This window comes from Takifugu flavidus, chromosome 13 (assembly GCF_003711565.1).
Source record: "Takifugu flavidus isolate HTHZ2018 chromosome 13, ASM371156v2, whole genome shotgun sequence".
Lineage (NCBI taxonomy): Eukaryota > Metazoa > Chordata > Actinopteri > Tetraodontiformes > Tetraodontidae > Takifugu > Takifugu flavidus.
The window spans coordinates 15252167-15269813 of NC_079532.1; the positions used below are offsets into that span (position 1 = coordinate 15252167).

Here is a 17647-nt window from a genome sequence, read left to right on the forward strand (position 1 = left end):
CTCCTAAAGAGGATTTGGATGCTTCGCCTGCGGAATTGGTCTTGGGACAACCGCTTCGTGTTCCAGGGGAATTTCTGCCAGAGAGTTCGCCTCCTTGTAACTTTCCTGCCGGAAGTTACTTTTCGGCTGGGCCTGCTCTGGTTCCATCCCCTGTGCTCCACTGTTTCCCGCGGTCGTTTGTACCGACGGACTTAGCAACAGCTCGTTTTGTTTTTGTACGACATGACGCCCACCGGTCACCCCTTCGCCCTCCCTACGACGGCCCATTCCGGGTGCTCGAGACGGGGGCGAAGAGTTTCGTGCTCGATATGGGTGGTCGGTCGGAGCGGGTCACGTTGGATAGGCTGAAGCCGGCGCATTTGCTGGTTGGGCAGGATGTGTTGCCGGCTCAGGTCCCCCGTCGGGGCCGTCCTCCCAAGGTCCAGAATGTCCCGTCTGATGATCTTTGTTCTAATTTACAGCCTGCTGTGGACTTTGTTTCTCCTGCCTGCGACTCATCTGCGTTCCCGGAAGAGGGGCGCCGCAGCCGTTATGGCAGGCTGATTAAACCCCCTGTCAGGGACTGAAATGTAAAATTGTTATTTTTCCTTTCCCTCTTTCTGCTGTTCTTCTCCCTTCTGGGTGTTCGGGGGGGGGGGCTGTGTGGCGGACACATTTGGGTGTATCTCACACCCAGGTGATGCATGGGGTGATGGGCGTGGTTATCCCTTGATTGGATGCACTGTCCAACGCGCCATTCAGAGTTGGTCTGCTGGTTGCAGAATAAAGACGTCTAAACCATCTGCTCTGTCCGAGTCGTTCCTCGTCCTGCCACAAGCCGTGTCTTTTACTCTGCATCTGGGTCCAGGCCTCCTTGACTTTCCATAACAGAACAGTCCGGCCACTATGGACCCAGCAGAGTCAGATCGGCTGAAGCAGGCGCTTTCCGTGCAAGCAGCGCGGGTCCACCAGGTGGAGTCGGCTCTGCGCCAAATGTCCGAGCACATGCAGCGCATCACGGCCGGCGTCTCTCAACTCAGCGGTCAGCTGGTGGCCCTGGACGAACGGCTTCCTCGCGCACAGGACACCACCGCGTTGGTCCCAGTCGACAGGCTGCCGACCAACCCTGCTACGCAGCCACGTGAGCCCTATATCCCCATCCCAGGACGGTATTCAGGAGACTTGGGGACATGCTCCCAGTTTTTGCACCAGTGCCAGTTGGTTTTTACCCAGCAACCCCTCACCTACTCCTCCCCGCAAGCCAAGACTGCCTTTGTCATGAGTTTGCTCACCGGACAAGCTGCTGCCTGGTCCGTAGCTGTTGCCACACAGCGACAGGAGTTGATGGGCAATTACACCGGGTTCGTGGAGGAGATGAAGAGGGTCTTCGATCACCCGGTGAAAGGAAGACAGGCGGTGAGTCAACTGCTAGACCTCCGACAGGGTAGCTCCTCTGTTCCTGAGTACGCCGTAAACTTTCGCATTCTAGCGGCAGAGAGTGGGTGGGGGGATTAAGCCTTGCAAGCCATATTCCTCAAGGGGCTAGCAGGAGAGCTGAAGGATGAATTAGCTGTTCAAGATGAGTGCCACTCCCTTAACTCCCTTATTGATTTAACCATCCGCATTGACAATAGGATCAGGGAGAGAGCCAGGGAGCGGCAGGGGATGCAGAGGGGACGGTTCCGCACCTGCACCCAGTTTTAACCACCTGACTCCTTCCCGAGATCTCCTGCCGCCCCTCACTACGCCCAGGAGCAACCGCCGCGGTCCGCAGAGGAGCCCATGCAGCTAGGAAGGACATGCCTCACGGCAGCCAAGAGACAGCGCCGCATGCAGTACCAGCTCTGTCTCTACTGCACACAGCAGGGACACTATATTTCCCGATATCCTGAGGTGCCAAGGGGACGGGGTTCATCGATAAGCCCAGGGACCGAGCTGAGTCGTATCTCTTCCTCCTCCACGTCAAGGATCCAAGTCCAAGGTATGATCCATCTCCCTGAACACTCCATCCCTACTAACGTGTTAGTGGATTCCGGCGCAGATGAAAGTTTCATCGACGCAGACTTTGTTAACACTCATGGCATCCCCACTTATGACTTGGCGGTCCCAAAAGAGGTGCACTCAGTAGATGGAAAACTTCTAACGTTAGTAACGCGCAAAACGCAACCCCTGAAATTGATTCTCCAGCAACCACCACGAGTTCATAGAGATGTTTGTTTTCTGCACTCCTCTAAATTCCATCATCCTGGGCATCCCCTGGCTGAAGCTTCACAACCCCGACATCGATTGGTCTACTGCCACAATCCGCAACTGGACCATTGCCACGCCCACTGCCTTAAATCCGCTCTGCCAACCAGGCCCACGAACCCATCTCCAGCACACGAGGAGATCAATTTAACCAATGTTCCTTCCGACTACCACGACCTCAGCAAGTTTTCAGCAAAGCATCTGCCTCCTCGTTACCCCCCCCCCCATAGACCTTACAACTGCGCCATAGACTTGCTCCCCGGTGCCACTCTTCCCACCAAGAGACTTTTTCACCTTGCCAAGCCAGAGCGGGAGGCAATGGAGAAGTACATTACGGAGTCAGTGGCAGCCGGTCTCATTCGTCCCTCCTGGTCTCCCGTGGGGGCGGGGTCTTCTTCGTAGAAAAGAAAGATAAATCCTTACGCCCCTGTATTGACTACACCGGACTAAATGACATCACTGTGAAGAACAAGTACCCTCTCCCTCTGATTGACTCAGCTTTCATCCCCCTACACCGCTACGGTGTTTACTAAATTAGATTAGAGAAACGCTTATCACCTCATCAGAATCAGGGAGGGCGACGAGTGGAAAACGGCTTTCAACACCCCGCTAGGCCACTTCGAATACTTGGTGATGCCCTTTGGACTCACTAATGCCCCTGCCGTATTCCAATGTCTAGTCAACGATGTGCTGCGGGATCTGCTGAATAAGTCGGTGTTCGTTTACCTGGATGACATACTGATATTTTCCAGGTCATTGGAGGAGCATGTGGGCACGTGCGGGAAGTGTTGAAGAGACTATTGGAAAATAAGCTGTACGCCAAAGCGGAAAAGTGTGAATTCCATACATCCTCTGTAAGTTTCCTAGGCTTTGTGATTGAGAAGGGACAGCTTTGCGCAGATCCCTCCAAGGTGGCAGCAGTCAAGGACTGGCCCGTGCTCACTACCCGCAAGCAGCTTCAGCGTTTCTTAGGCTTTGCCAATTTCTATCGACGTTTCATACGAAACTACAGCCGCCCGGCAGCACCACTCACGCATCTCACGTCCCCCAAGCTCACTTTCGTCTGGTCTCCAGTTGAACAGCAGGCATTCGAAAAACTAAAAAACATGTTTATCAATACCCCTGTCCTTGCGCACCCAGATCCGGAGCGACAGTTCGTGGTCGAAGTTGATGCCTCAGACTCCGGGGTAGGGGCCGTCCTCTCTCAGCGCCAGGCCACCGATAATAAGCTTCACCCCTGCGCCTTTTTCTCACGCCGTCTTTCCCCAGCAGAAGCCAATTATGATGTAGGTAACCGGGGACTCCTGGCGGTGGTCCTGGCTCTGCAGGAGTGGAGGCACTGGCTGGAGGGAGGGACACAGCCTTTCATCGTGTGGATGGACCACAAAAATCTCGCCTACCTGCGCACAGCTCGCCGCCTGAACTCACGACAGGCCCGCTGGGCCTTATTCCTCGGCAGGTTCCGCTTCACGATCACGTATCGCCCCGGCTCATGGAACACAAAGCCTGATGCACTCTCCCGCCAGTTTTCCTCGGAGGAGAGGGAGCCCTCCAGGGAGACCATCTTGGACCCGGAGTGTGTGCTGGGCGAGGTCCACTGGCCAGTCGAGGCGGAGGTTCGGGAAGCGCTCCAGGGACAGTTGGTCCCAGACGGATGCCCGCCGGACCGGCTGTTCGTCCCCCCGTCTGCCCGGTCATCGGTATTCTCATGGGGACACACCTCCCGAATAGCCTGCCACCCAGGAGTTCATCGCACTTTAGCCCTCATCCGACAGCGCTTCTGCTGGCCATCCATGGCGGCGGACGTCCAGACCTTGATGCGTGCACCGTGTGTATGCACAGCAAATCTTCACACAGGGCCCCGCAGGACTCCTGCAGCCGCTACCCATTCCCCCTCGTCCCTGGTCCCACATCGCTGTGGACTTCGTTACCGGACTGCCCCCCTCTGAAGGTAACACTACTATCTTAACAGTGGTCGATCGTTTCTCCAAGGCGGTACATTTTGTTTCCCTAAACTCCCCACCGCCTTGGAGACAGCAAACCTCCTGAGTCAACATGTTTTTAGACTCCATGGAATTCCACAAGACATTGTGTCAGACCGCGGACCTCAATTCACCTCCCAGGTGTGGAAGGCGTTCTGCCGGGCCCTGGGAACCACCTCCAGCCTCACCTCCGCTTACCACCCCCAGTCCAACGGGCAGACGGAACGAGCCAACCAGAGTTTGGAGGCATCCCTGCGTTGTGTGGTCTCCCGCCTCCCGTCCTCCTAGGCCTCACATCTACCCTGGGTGGAGTACGCCCACAACTCTCTCGTCAGTGCAGCAACCGGTCTGTCTCCCTTCATGGTCAACCACGGCTACCAACCTCCTCTGTTCCCCAGCCAAGAGTCTGACGCGGCGGTACCCTCGGTCCGAGCCCAGTTCCGCCGGATCAGACGGGTGTGGCGGGAGACTTGAGCCGCACTGGACAGGACAGCGGAGCGTAACATGCGCCTGGCAGACCGCCACCGAGCACCGGCACCTAATTACCAAGTGGGTCAGCAGATGTGGCTCTCCTCCCGCGATCTCCCCCTCCAGACTGATTCTAGGAAACTCGCCCCCAGGTACATCGGCCCTTACCCGTGGACAAAATCATCAACCCTTGTGCAGTCCGTCTCCGCCTCCCAGCCTCCCTGAAGATCCACCCAGTGTTTCATGTCTCCCTCCTCAAGCCTGTTGCCGAAAGCACCCACCAACCTCCTGCGCCACCACCACCCCCCCGCGCCTTGTCGAACGCCATCCGGCCTACACGGTCAACAAGATTTTGGATGTACGCAGGCGGGGAAGGGGGTTCCAGTATTTGGTTGACTGGGAGGGGTACGGCCCAGAGGAGCGATCCTGGATTGGGCGCTCCCTTATTTTAGACCCACAATTGTTGAGGGATTTTTATCTCAGGTTCCCAGACAAGCCAGGTAGGACGCCAGGAGGTGTCCATTGAGGGGGCGGGTACTGTTGTGGCTCGGGTTTCTCGCCTCCTCCCCCACCTGCAGGATCGGCAGGCAGGGGCGGGCCAAACTGTGAGCGCTGAGCCTCTGGCGCACCTGCAGCGCATTACCGTAATTCGGCGGCTACTTAAACTCCTCTCTTTGCCTCTGGTGCCGGATTGTTTCGCCAGCGTCTAGCTCCTACCCTCTGTGATCTCCAGTTTTTCGCCTCCTGTTTTCCGTGGTTACTTTCAACGCGCGAGTTTGTTCCAGTGCCTCGTCACTGCGTTTTCGTTTGTACTTTTTCCCTGTATGGTGATTTTTAGTTCGTAGATTTTGTTACTTTTCTAGTTTTGTTTCTGTTGCTGCTTTTCTTCTTTCATATTGCACCTTTTTGTGTTCAATAAAGAGCCGTGTCTTTTACTCTGCATCTGGGTCCAGGCCTCCTTGACTTTCCATAACACAATTATTAAATATTAACGTTTTTGAACAATCAGGCACTTCAATTAATGGCATGCTACTGGTGAACATGAATCTGAAGTTTTATAAATACATCAGTGCTGCTACAGGCCAATAGTGTGTAATTTTACTGTGACATGAAAATATTGTAGGATAGGATAAACTTTATTGATCCCACATCGGGGAAATTCACGTGTTACAGTGGTAGCCCGCGGTGTACAGTATAGTACTAAAAGAAAAAGACTTATGCTATGTACATTACTATGTACATTATATACAGAAATTAAAATTTACATACAGAAGGAATGTCAGATAATATGAAGAAAAATAAAGGTGCAAATAAGAGATGTGCAAATAAGACATTCCGGAGGTAGTATGATTAAGTAGTGCGGAGAAAAATATGCCAAACCATGGGTTATTGGTGCTACGTTAAGAGTTGTGAATGTTGTACAATCTGACTGCATTTGGGATGAATGGCCTGCGGTATCGTTCCTTTTTACACCGTGGGTGTAACAGTCTGCTGCTGAAGGAGCTGCTTAAGGCCCCCACAGTCTCATGTAGGGGGTGAGAGGGGGTGTCCATAATTGATGTCAGCTTGACTAACATCCTCCTCTCACCCACCTCATCAATGGAGTCCAGAGAACAGTCCAGGAGTGAGCCAGCCTTTCTGACCAGTTTAAGTCTCTTCCTGTCCCTCTCTGAGCTTCCACAGCTCCAGCAGACCACACCATAGAAGATCACCGATGCCACCACAGAGTCATAAAAAGTCCTAAGCAGTGTCCTGCACACTCCAAAGGACCTCAGTCTCCTCAGCAGATGGAGACGACTTTGGCCCTTCTTGTACAGGGCATCTGTGTTATGAGTCCAGTCCAGTTTATTATTGAGATGAACACCCAGGTGTTTGTACTCCTCCACGATCTCAATGTCCAAACCCTGAATGTTCATGGGTGCAATGTGAGAAGCCTTCCTACTGAAGTCGATCACCACCTCCTTTGTCTTGCTGGCGTTGATGCGCAGATGGTTCAGTTCACCACAGGCCACAAACTTGGTGATGACCTCCCTGTACTCCAGTTCGTTCCCCTCAGACACACGTCCAGCGATGGTTGTATCATCGGAGAACTTCTGGAGGTGGCAGCTGTCTGAGTTGTGGCTGAAGTCAGATGTGTAGAGAGTGAAGAGGAAGGGAGAGAGAACTGTACCCTGCGGTGCCCCCATGCTGCAAACTACCACCTCAGACAGTCCCAGAGCCTCACGTACTGTTGGTGAGGTAGTCGGTGGTCCAGGCAGCTAGGTGACGATCGACTCCGACTCTTGTAGAGAATACTTCAAATACTTGCCAGTTGATATCATGTAATCTGGACTTTGTTATACGTTTTGTTTAAATATGTATACTTACAAGGGATTGTAGCAATATTTTTGATGGCTGTTTCCATCAGTATATATTTAATTTCTGCAACATAATCCCAATTAATCAAAAAAAGGTATGATTTCCTTTGGCATATATATGCTCACCCTCCCCGTGACCTGAAAGGGTTAAAGTGGTTAAAAAGAAGAGATGAGACAAGACATTCTGAGTGTGTTTTTGCATGTTATTGATTTACATCCCTCTTGGGACACAGAAGCTGAATGTGAGCTGCTCCACAGCGCAGTTACTCAAAATCTCTGCACCCTGCTTCAACTTAAGTCTAGCCTTGATCGCTTTCACTCTTCTTGCTTTCATCCAATATGTGAATTGTTAAACCAGAGAGAGCAAGACATTGGACCCACTGCATGCTCATGTAAAGGACTACTGTATATTCCCTCCAGATGGTATAAGAATACACACCCAGAGTGAGAAAAGAGCCTGCATAGAAAAGGTGTCTGAAAGTGTGGACTGTTCAGACCAGTGAGGGACTGGGATTACAATTCTTAGGCTGATAACATTGGGCCAGATTCACGAAACGTTCTTACGAACAAATTTGTTCTTAAATCCCATTTACGAACATTTTACGAAGATTGTGGCATTCACCAATTTCTTCTTATCCTGGATTTATGCGTAGGTAAAAACAAATCCTACGAACACTCAGGAGTACTCTTACGCACATTTCAGTGCCGACATGTTGGCATGGTTGTGTTTTCTTCTCTTGTGCAGTTCAATAAAATTCAATATTACAATGATAATTCTGTCATATTTATTTATTTATTTATTTCCTATTTTTGGTGATTTACGGAGAATTTTTACATAAATACTTACATAAATTACATAAATGTGCCAATGACTTAACATTAATTAACCAAATTGGAAACCATGCCAAAACTGTCTTTTTATTTGATTTTATCTTAATTTATTTTATTAGGGGATCGAGGATATGCCCTGGCTCCCTGGTTGTTGACACCACTGACCAACCCTCAGACTCCACAGAAAATTTTATTCAATCAGATGCATGCGCGGAGTCGCTCCACCATTGAACGCACCATCGGCATTTTAAAGGGGTGCTGGATGTGTTTGGACACAGAGCCAAAACCCCATGAGGATGTGCGTCCTGACGCAATGATGGGGCGGTTCACGTTTGAGCGCGATTAATTGCCCGTTTGTGAATAAAATACATTATTGTCACAATTTCAGTCTAACAGTCTTGATTCACTTCAAAAGGAAAAAATAAGAGAGACCGGTTTCCGAGCAGAGCTTTTACACGTTTATTTTTTTTACATTCTCGTTGATTTCTTTAAGCGTGTTGGCTATAGTCATCAGGGTTGAGGCAAATTTATCAAGCATGTTAGCCATCCTTTCTTGATTGTTCAACACGGCGTCAGAAATCAGGCGTGGAGAGGCAAGCTTTGGGCATTTTGCTGCTTTTTGCTCTGTCTACAGGGTCCTGCTGCAGTTCCTTTTATGGGCATTAGTAGGCGGTGATGTATGCTAATCGTATATTAATTAGACTCACCTAGCACGCGCTCTCAACTTACGAACAGATGGCATTCATCAATCTAAGAACACAGCTGCGAACAATTCTGGGGCTTACGAACACGTTGATGAATCTGACGTAGGGTTTTCTTAAGAAACTTCTTAAGAACAACTTAAGAAAGAATCTAAGAAGATTCTAAAGAAGAATTGGTGAATGAGGCCCATTGACACCCTTACTTACTGCATCAGCTGATATTAGCTTCCGTTTGAATACCACTGTGCTAGTACGAGAGTACGATGTTTCAACAACAAACCCTGGGTGAACCCTGAGTTACTGAGAAGAGGCTTTCATTTCAGGAATTGGGAGAACAGAAGCTGAGGAGTTAATCATCAACTCAAGAATATGCTTAGGCAGGCCAAGGACAGTAATAGGAAAAGCAGGAGGTGCAGTGAGCAGTGAATTGAGAAACCAGAAGACCATCTATGCCACCCGAACTTCATACATCTCCAGTCCTCCAGTCAAGAAACCTTGAGCAGGACCAGGCTCATGTAGGGGGACCCTCCTGCTGATGGCCGGTTGGGTAGAGAGAGAGGAGAAGGGGGAGAACAGGTAGAGGAGAGAATAGGTAGGAGAGGAGAGGGAGAGGAGATGAGACGAGAGAATAGGCACACATACTCCACAGAGTACATGCAGAAATACATTATATTTAGTAAAGTAGGAAGCATGTAGTTAGTTTGTCATCAGCTTCTTGAGCTACACCTGGGCAAATGGAGGTTACCGTATTTTCACGACCATAAGGCACACTGTAATAAAAGGCATAGTTTCAGTTACGGGTGCTATATCTGTATTTAACACATACATAAGGCGCACCGTATTATTAGGCGCATGCTAAAACATACAGTAAAAAATGACAACACAAGTAAAAAGTTTTCATCTTCTGTATCTAAATTAAACCGCTACGCTATTTCAATGTCCAACATCCCGAATTCCTCTTCATCATCTGAATCAGACTCACTGACTGGTTCATTCATGTTGGTGATGTGGCTGGGCGCGGTTATCTTGTCGCTGCAGTAGGTGCGGAAGATGGCCATCCTCTCCTGGTAATCCGCATGCAGCAGCTGCGCAACAGTTGTCCTTGTGCGTATGGAGTGATGCCACCTCCTCATAAAGCGAAAACACCAAGACAGACCTCCTTAGAAGTGCTCAATGTCCATTTTTTCAGCAATCGCTTTGGCCTTTTGTCGAATGGTGACAGTAGAGACGCCCCTTCCAGTTGTTCGCTGTTCCACAACCAACTGTTCCACTCGGTCTTCAAGCTCGGGCCACTTTGCTTTGTTCCCGCGGAAACTCAGCTTCGTCTTCCTCACTTGGCACAGTTCACTTTCTTGTTTTCTCCATTTTCTGACCATGTACTCATTTACATTGCAGCTGCTTGATTGCCATTTTCAGCCGCATTTTCGATGGCCTGCAGTTTAAAGTAAACCTCATATGCGTGTTGCTTGACCGGTGCCATTTTAGGGGGTCCTTACGCATAGGTGTGCTGCTAATCGATGGGCGGAGCGTTTACCGTAGTGCACCCACCAAAGGCACACAGCAGATTTTGGAACTCAGTCCACACACAAGGAGCACCATATTATAAGGCGCACGCCAATTTTTGAGAAAATCTCAGGATTTTAAGTGCGCCTTATAGTCTATAGTGAAAATATGGTACTTAAGTTCACTTTCCTCTGGCAGGATGCTCTCTCCTATTTTCCACAAGTTGATGTTGCAGACGCATATATAGTTTTTTGTTACCTAGCTTTATTGGTTCTGCTTTCATATTAAGGTGAGGTAGTTAGTGGGACTGTGTAGTTAAAGTCTAATTTGGGTGTTTTTGGATCCATTATATGTTACTGGTCCTTTGAACAAAAGATGGACCTGGCTTTACTGTTTCTGATTACAACTCCTTCTCTGTTGCGCAGAATCACTTATGGTGCCAAATGAGTAGCAAAAGTTGACTATGGAGATGTTAAAAAGGGAAGCAGAATTAAACTCAAAAAGGCATCTGTTCATATAATAAAGTGACCAGTGCTCTATATTACAACTCAACTAACAACAAAATATAAATTTTGCAGAGCTAACTAAACCATAACCTGACGACCAAGCTGATCGCAACAACTTACGACAACACAAATACATCAGATAAAAATTCCTTGTTTTGTGTAGCTTAGCTAGACTAGGCCCAGTTGTGTTATCAGTGTTGGAGGGAGAGATGATCAGTCCAGCACAACTAGAAAGAGGCCCATATTAACTGCTGAAACCATGCATATCACCACCTAGTGTTGAGGAGGAAGACATGTTCCCCTCAGTTATTTGATTTTCTTCATTACTTGTAAACTGGGGCAAGGAACAAATTCTGACAATGCTCAAAATTCAAATTTCAAAAAGAGATTGATTAAATTGTGTATGTAAATGTACAGACTGTCATCATGCTTGGCATACTTTTGAAACATCTGGGACCATTTTGTTTTTTGACTGACCATCTGTTTTCATTCATTAAAGAAGGATTTTTCCTCCCAGTCCTTAAAACATGGCCTGTGCTTGTCTTCTCAGTGTGCAGAAGTATCTCCCTCCTCCTGCCACCCCAAGATCTTTTTTTTTCTGTGACATGTTGGCTCATTTGAAGGATAAATCTAATCAAATTAAACATTTGGCTATTCTTTTTGTCATATTTTTGGTCGAAATAAAGAAATTGGAAGCTTTTTAAAAATGTATTCCTGTTTTGCAGTAGGGCTGTCTATCCTTACATTGCCACATCGTTTATTGGAAGTTGTCAGACCTTAGGCCTCATATATTAAACATTATATCAACACAACGTGAACATAGTTATGCTATTAATACATCCCTTTAAGTTGATGTTGATGCAAACAATGAGCTGTAAACCTATTGAGTGCTTCAGTGTGAATTGTGCAAGATATTGCGAGAAATCTGACTGTGATGGATGGATGGATATTATTTAATCCAAAACATTCTATATTTTAAGGTTCTAAACTGCAGATTGGAAATGACAGTCATTTTTGTAGTTGTGTATCGATATTTGTGTCCACATTTAGAATTTCTTTTTAAGTTTGCAAATTGGGGAGTGTCATCCCTCCTGGTGTGGAAGGTGGCTGTGCTTTAGGTGCAAAGAGGTTGTGATAGCGGTCCCGAGAACTGAGAATCCTGGCAGGTGGGCAGAATTCACAATGTCGAGCTTCTTAGAAAACTGGTCGTTACGTTCTGCTTTCCGAGGGTCCAAATAGCAAATGGTAAACAGGAATTGAGGAGCGATGCAATCACCATAGAAGGCATGCTTGGGAAATCAACAAACTGGATCCACACTGAAAAAAAGATGCAAAGAATGCAGATATTGTTCTTTCAGAGGAAGAAGACACAGCGACCTCAGTGGAAAAAAACAAGATACACGAGAACATGTTTTACAGAAAGTATGACTCGGGCTGATGAAACACACCAGCGAAAAAGAAATCAAACAAACTAAAAACAACCAATCTGCAAAGTACCTCATCCAAATTGACACAGAGGAACCCACAAATGCTCACAAAGGATCATAAAACTAAGGAATTCATTCATGATTTATTTTTTCATGTCAGTGACAATTTTAAAACCATTAATCTTGTCAAACATCATGCTTTTCTTTGTTCCTAGATCATTGATGAGGGTGAAACACAGTTTATGACCGACTGTCCCCCTGCAGTTACAGAGAGCACACCTCGCAGGCGCACCAGAATTCAGGTCTTCTGGACAGCACCAGCTGTAGGGGCTGGCTGTGTTACATTAAAGTGAGTTTGACTTTTGTTACCCTTACTGTTTGGTATTGACTCAACATAGTCCATACACAATGGAAATAACATTTGTTTGCCTTCTCTTTTTAACTATCACAGGCTCACGTTTGCTCACATATACTCGCTACTGATGCATCATTGGTTTGAGTTTGGTGGATATGGAGAGGTTGTTTCATTTCACACTGTAGATCAACTATTGAACTCCCCATTTTAAAAATTTTACTGTATTGTGTATGGTAACAAACGTACTTCTTAGTTCCCACAATAGTGGACAGGGAAACCCAGTTGAAGCCTGTTAAATTGAATTGGTCAAATTATATAACATGTAAATGTAATCAGTCAAAATTAATGGTGCAGGGCACCACTCTGTTAACAGGGAATGAAAACAAATGTTTCTTAGACTCAATTAACAAGATTGAAGTTGTGAATTTGAGAAAAGACTCTCTCAACCAGCTTGACACTTTATAAACACACAATACTCACCAAAGTAGCTTGTCTTTAAATAAAAAAGATTATTTTCAAATGATGTCAATGAATAAAACAGTAGTCAAAAGTGTACTTCATTTGCACTGCGACTAGAAATTCTTAATAGATATGTCAAACATAGTAAAGAGATGGGTGTCTGTGTATGTCAGTGAAAAAAGAACAAAAAGGGGGTAAGAAGGGAAGAGCAAAAATGACTGAATAAGCCCACAAATAGATTTACGTCACTGATTCTCGCTCTTAAAAGCTGGCAGGAAATTTAACAGGATCAGGCTGATGGAATTCTGACCAGCCTGCAGCTTGCTGCCTGTGTGAGTGTGAGTGTGAGAGTGAGAGAGAGAGAGAGAGAGAGAGAGAGAGATTTAGAGATTTAACAACACCTTTATTTACATGTATTATTCACATTTGCATTTACACAATTCAGAGTGAGAGATTGGAGACCTTCAAAAATTCAAAATCAAGCAGTTCTCCCTAACTGAACTCAGGACATCTCTCACGCCCCAGATGTCTTCGAATGTGCCAATTTGGCCGGTCAGTTTATAAAAATTAAATTCCACCCTGAGCCGAGCTGCCAGCAGTCCAGTCATCATGGCCACCACGTCCTCTGACCCCTGACCTCTCACCCGGTTCTTCCTGGTCTTCCATATGGCCAACTTAGCCGTCCCCGAGAGGACATTGACCAACTGGTGTACAGCCTTCCTCCTTGCACGGTAGTGTGGACCAAAGATAAACGTCCTGAAAGAAAAGCCCTCACCTAACCCAAGAAACCACCTCTGTAGCTGTCCAAACAGCCCCACCAGTCTGGGACACTGGACAAAGAGGTGGTAGATGGTTTCTGACTGGGAGCAGAAAGGGCAGCCATCCCCTTTGCTGGGGTCAAGGTGCACCAGATACCTGTTAGTAGCTATGGCCCCATGCACAATCCTCCACTGGAGGTCTCCTGTCCGTTTATCAACAGGAGGCTTGTACAGGGACCGCCAACAACCCCCCGGGGAAGAGCCTGCGCCAAAAAAACTAGTCCACCCTGACGCCTTCAGCCCTTCCAGGGAGCGCAAGTTTCTGACCTTCACAGCTAAGATGTAGAGATCCTTCCTCCCGACACCTTCAAAATCCACTGATAACGAAGACTTCAGGGACAGCAGGTCGTCTTCCTCGGGCTGCCACTGTCCAACAGCTGGACAGACAGCCAAGGAGGGAAAGACATACTCACAATTGTCGTCCCACAGTTCATACACAGATGGATCCAACACAAAGACTCTTAGGGCCTCTGGCAGGGAAGCACAGACCTCTCTTACAAGCTGGAGCAGCAGCCTGCTGGACCTCATGCTGAGCTGGTCAGAGAGATCGGGGACAGAGGTCTTCAGCAAGTGACCCAGCTTCACTACTCCAGCATCCCTCAGTCTGGACCTCAGGGTGGCGGAGGACAGGACCCGAGAGGTGATGATGCTGTTTCCAAAAAGGGGCTCTTCAAAGATCCACATCCCTGGTGTTGTCACGGCTTTGTGTTTAGATGATAAAACCTGCCATGCCTTCAACACTGACTGGTAGAAGGGTGTAAGACCAGTCAGGTCCATGGACTGGGACTGAAGCAGGAACAGGTGTTTGTCATACCCCAGTCGCCCAGCCTTCCTTAACAACAGACAGGCCATATCCGTCCACGGCACACCAAAACTGTACAACAATCTTTGTGCCGCCTGCAGTCTGAAGGCTGTGACACGAGATGCAATGTCCACCAATCCCTGTCCTCCCTCCTGTACTGGCAGGTACAGCACTGCAGACCTCAGCCAGTGCTGGCCCGACCAGAAAAAGTCCACAATCAGCTTTTGAACTCTTTCGATTAGGCCCGCCAGTGACGGTAAGACCGTCAGCCTGTGCCAAAGAGTCGAGGCGACCAAATTATTGGCAATCAGGACTCTCCCCCTGTAGGAAAGCTGAGGTAGCAGCCATTTCCACTTGGACAGTCTGGTGCACACCTGCTCCACAGCACCCTCCCAGTTCTTCTTCTCAAAGGTTTCTGTCCCAAGGAACACACCTAAGACTTTTAGGCCCTGTCTACCCCAGCTGAGGTTTCCTGGTAGTCTTGGTCTGTCCCTACCTGTCCACGGGCCAACCTGCAGAGCTTCGCTCTTCTCCCAGTTTACCTTAGCAGAGGAGGCTTCTTGGTAGAGGTCTAAACTATCAATCAGGTTGTCCACATCACCCTGATCCCTAACAAAAACATTGATGTCATCGGCATAAGCCGATACCACCAGCTGGGGACGCTCAGGAAGACCAGGTAACAAAAGTCCCGACAGCCTAGTTCTTAGGTTGTTTAGGAGAGGTTCGATGGCCAATGAGTACAACTGTCCAGAAATAGGACATCCCTGTCTTATTCCCCGTTGGACGCTCACTGGACAGCTCAGCCCCCCACCAACCTTCACCAAACAACAAGCATCCCTGTACAGCAGAGACAAGAGTGACAAAAAAACATCCCCAAACCCAAAAGCCCTTAATGTGGAAAACAGAAACTTGTGATCGACCCTGTCGAACGCCTTCTCCTGGTCTAAAGAAATCACCCCGACATCAATGTCGTACAGTTTACAAAGGTGAAACAAATCTCTCATTAAAAAAAGGTTGTCCATAATTGACCTGTCCGGGACACAATACGACTGGTCTCTGTGGACGAGCGAATCGAGGTGGTTCTTGAGCCTGTTGGCGAGCACCTTTGAAAGAAGTTTATAGTCCGTGCAGAGCAACGCCACAGGTCTCCAGTTTTTTAATAAAGCCAGGTCCCCCTTCTTTGGGATTAGAGAGAGGACCGCGGTCTGACAGGATGTCGGTAATCGACCTGTGTGCACTCCTGCAGCACCTCCCACAGGTCAGCACCCAGACACCTCCAGAAATGTTTATAGAAGTCTGCGGGCAAACCATCCAGTCCTGGAGCTCGACCAGAAGCCATCTGTCCCACCGCAGCAGTAAGTTCATCCAATGTGATGTCAGCGTCCAGGGTGGACCGGTCCCTCTGGCTCAGCCGAGGAAGACCCTGCAGGAGCTCATCTTCCCTGCTACAGTCCTCTGCCCTGTAGAGGGCGCCGTAGAAGTCTACAGCGTGTCTCCTCATCTCACCCTGGTCAGCTGTCATCGTCTCATCAGGCTGGCGGAGGCAGAGCATCTGCTTGGCGCGTGAAACAGACCTCTCCAGATTGAAAAAGAAGGAGGTGGGAGCGTCCATCTCCTTGATGCTGGTGAACCTTGACCTCACCAAGGCCCCCTTCACTCTTTCCTGTAAAAAAGAGCTGAGTTCCTGCCTCTTCTGTCTCAGTGTGTGTCCCTCTGTGCTGGTGTGTGTGCTGAAACTACCCTCCAGATCCCTGATCTCCCTCTCCAAGTGTTCTATGGTGTGTTTTACCCGTGTTGTTGTGTGACTACTGTATTGCTGACAGAAGGCTCTGATGTGTGCTTTACCCACCTCCCACCACTGACCAAGACACTCAAAGTCCTCCTTCCTCCCTCTCCAGGTTCCCCAAAAGGCCTCGAACCTACGACTAAACTCAGTGTCCTGGAGCAGCTTCACGTTAAAGTGCCAGTATGAGCTGCATTTGTGTGTTTGTGAAATAAGAAAATCAAAAGTGGCCAAGTGATGATCAGTGAACCCAACCGGATAAATGTGACTGTTAACTAACCTATTGCTAAAACCCTGGGACAGGTAGAACCTGTCCAGCCTAGCGGCACTAATGACCCCATCCACCACCTTCACCCATGTGTACTGCCTGCTGGTGGGATGCTTCACTCTCCAAACATCTACCATCCCCAGCTCTGCTCCCAGCCTAGACAGCACAGCAGCTGACTGGAGATGAGGCTCCTGTCCAATCCTGTCCAGTGTGACGTCTGTGGTGCAGTTCCAGTCCCCCCCCATGACTACACACTCGTCCTGACCACACTGCTCCACAAACGAGGAGACCTTCTGGAACAGGTCCAGTCTGTCTGAGCCCTGATTGGGAGCATAGATGTTTATTAGACAGAAGACGAAGCCCTGAACCTCAGCTCTGACAGCTAGAGCTCTGCCTGCAGCGATCTCTGTGGTGGAGGTGACTCTAACGTCCAGCCTGGGAGAGAACAGAGTGGCCACACCTGCAGACAGGTTGGTGCCATGGGACAACCTGGACAGGCCTCTCCACCACAGACCCCAGTCTACCTCATTGTCTCCATCACTGTGTGTCTCCTGGAGGAGAAGGATGTCTAGCTTCTTCTGAGCAACCATATCTGCAACCAAAGCCCTCTTCTGTGGATCCCTGCCACCATTGATGTTGAGTGAGGCCACCCTGAGCTTGTTCATAGAGGCTTGGAGAGGTGAAGCAGTAGAAGGAGCAGCAAAGGAAAGAAAAGTTATGCAACACATTCATCCTCGTCATTAACCTCAGCAACTTGTTTGGGGCTTTTAACATGTTTTAACTTTTTTCCTTCCTTTCTGCTTCAGCATCTTTCTTGTCGGTGTCATGTGTTTCTTTAGACGGAATCTTTTTCTTTCATCGAGGAGGTCGACTCCCACAGCCTTGTGCAACATCAATGCACTTTTCAAAAACTTTTCAGGGTCTGGGAAAAAATCAGCTGCTTTCACAGACTGGCCGAAGGTTTCATCCAGGAAACTGGTGATGTCTTCCAGGGTGTACAGGTCCCCAGTAAGGGACTGGGAGTCCACTATAGACCCACAGTCGGAGTTAGAGTCAGACTCCATCACCTCCTCCCCTCCCTCATCAACACTCAGCATCTCAGCTGGCTGATCAGGGAGCTGCTCCCCAGCAGCCTGACCCTGGTCACCACTGACCCCCTGA

At 48.6% G+C, this 17647-nt stretch overlaps 1 protein-coding gene across 10 annotated transcripts in view; it reads left to right on the forward strand.

Annotated features, from left to right (window-relative positions):
* The window catches only part of LOC130536635 (spondin-1-like), a 104318-nt gene that overhangs the window by 17885 nt on the left and 68786 nt on the right, over positions 1-17647 (forward strand). For 9 of the 10 annotated variants that reach the window (XM_057052716.1, XM_057052720.1, XM_057052717.1 and 6 more), the window contains one exon: positions 12217-12350. The exons of the other annotated variant lie outside the window; for it this stretch is intronic. In XM_057052716.1, coding sequence (XP_056908696.1) covers positions 12217-12350 — 134 coding nt within the window. The remainder of the gene's footprint in view (positions 1-12216; positions 12351-17647) is intronic. 10 annotated transcript variants of the gene reach the window in all.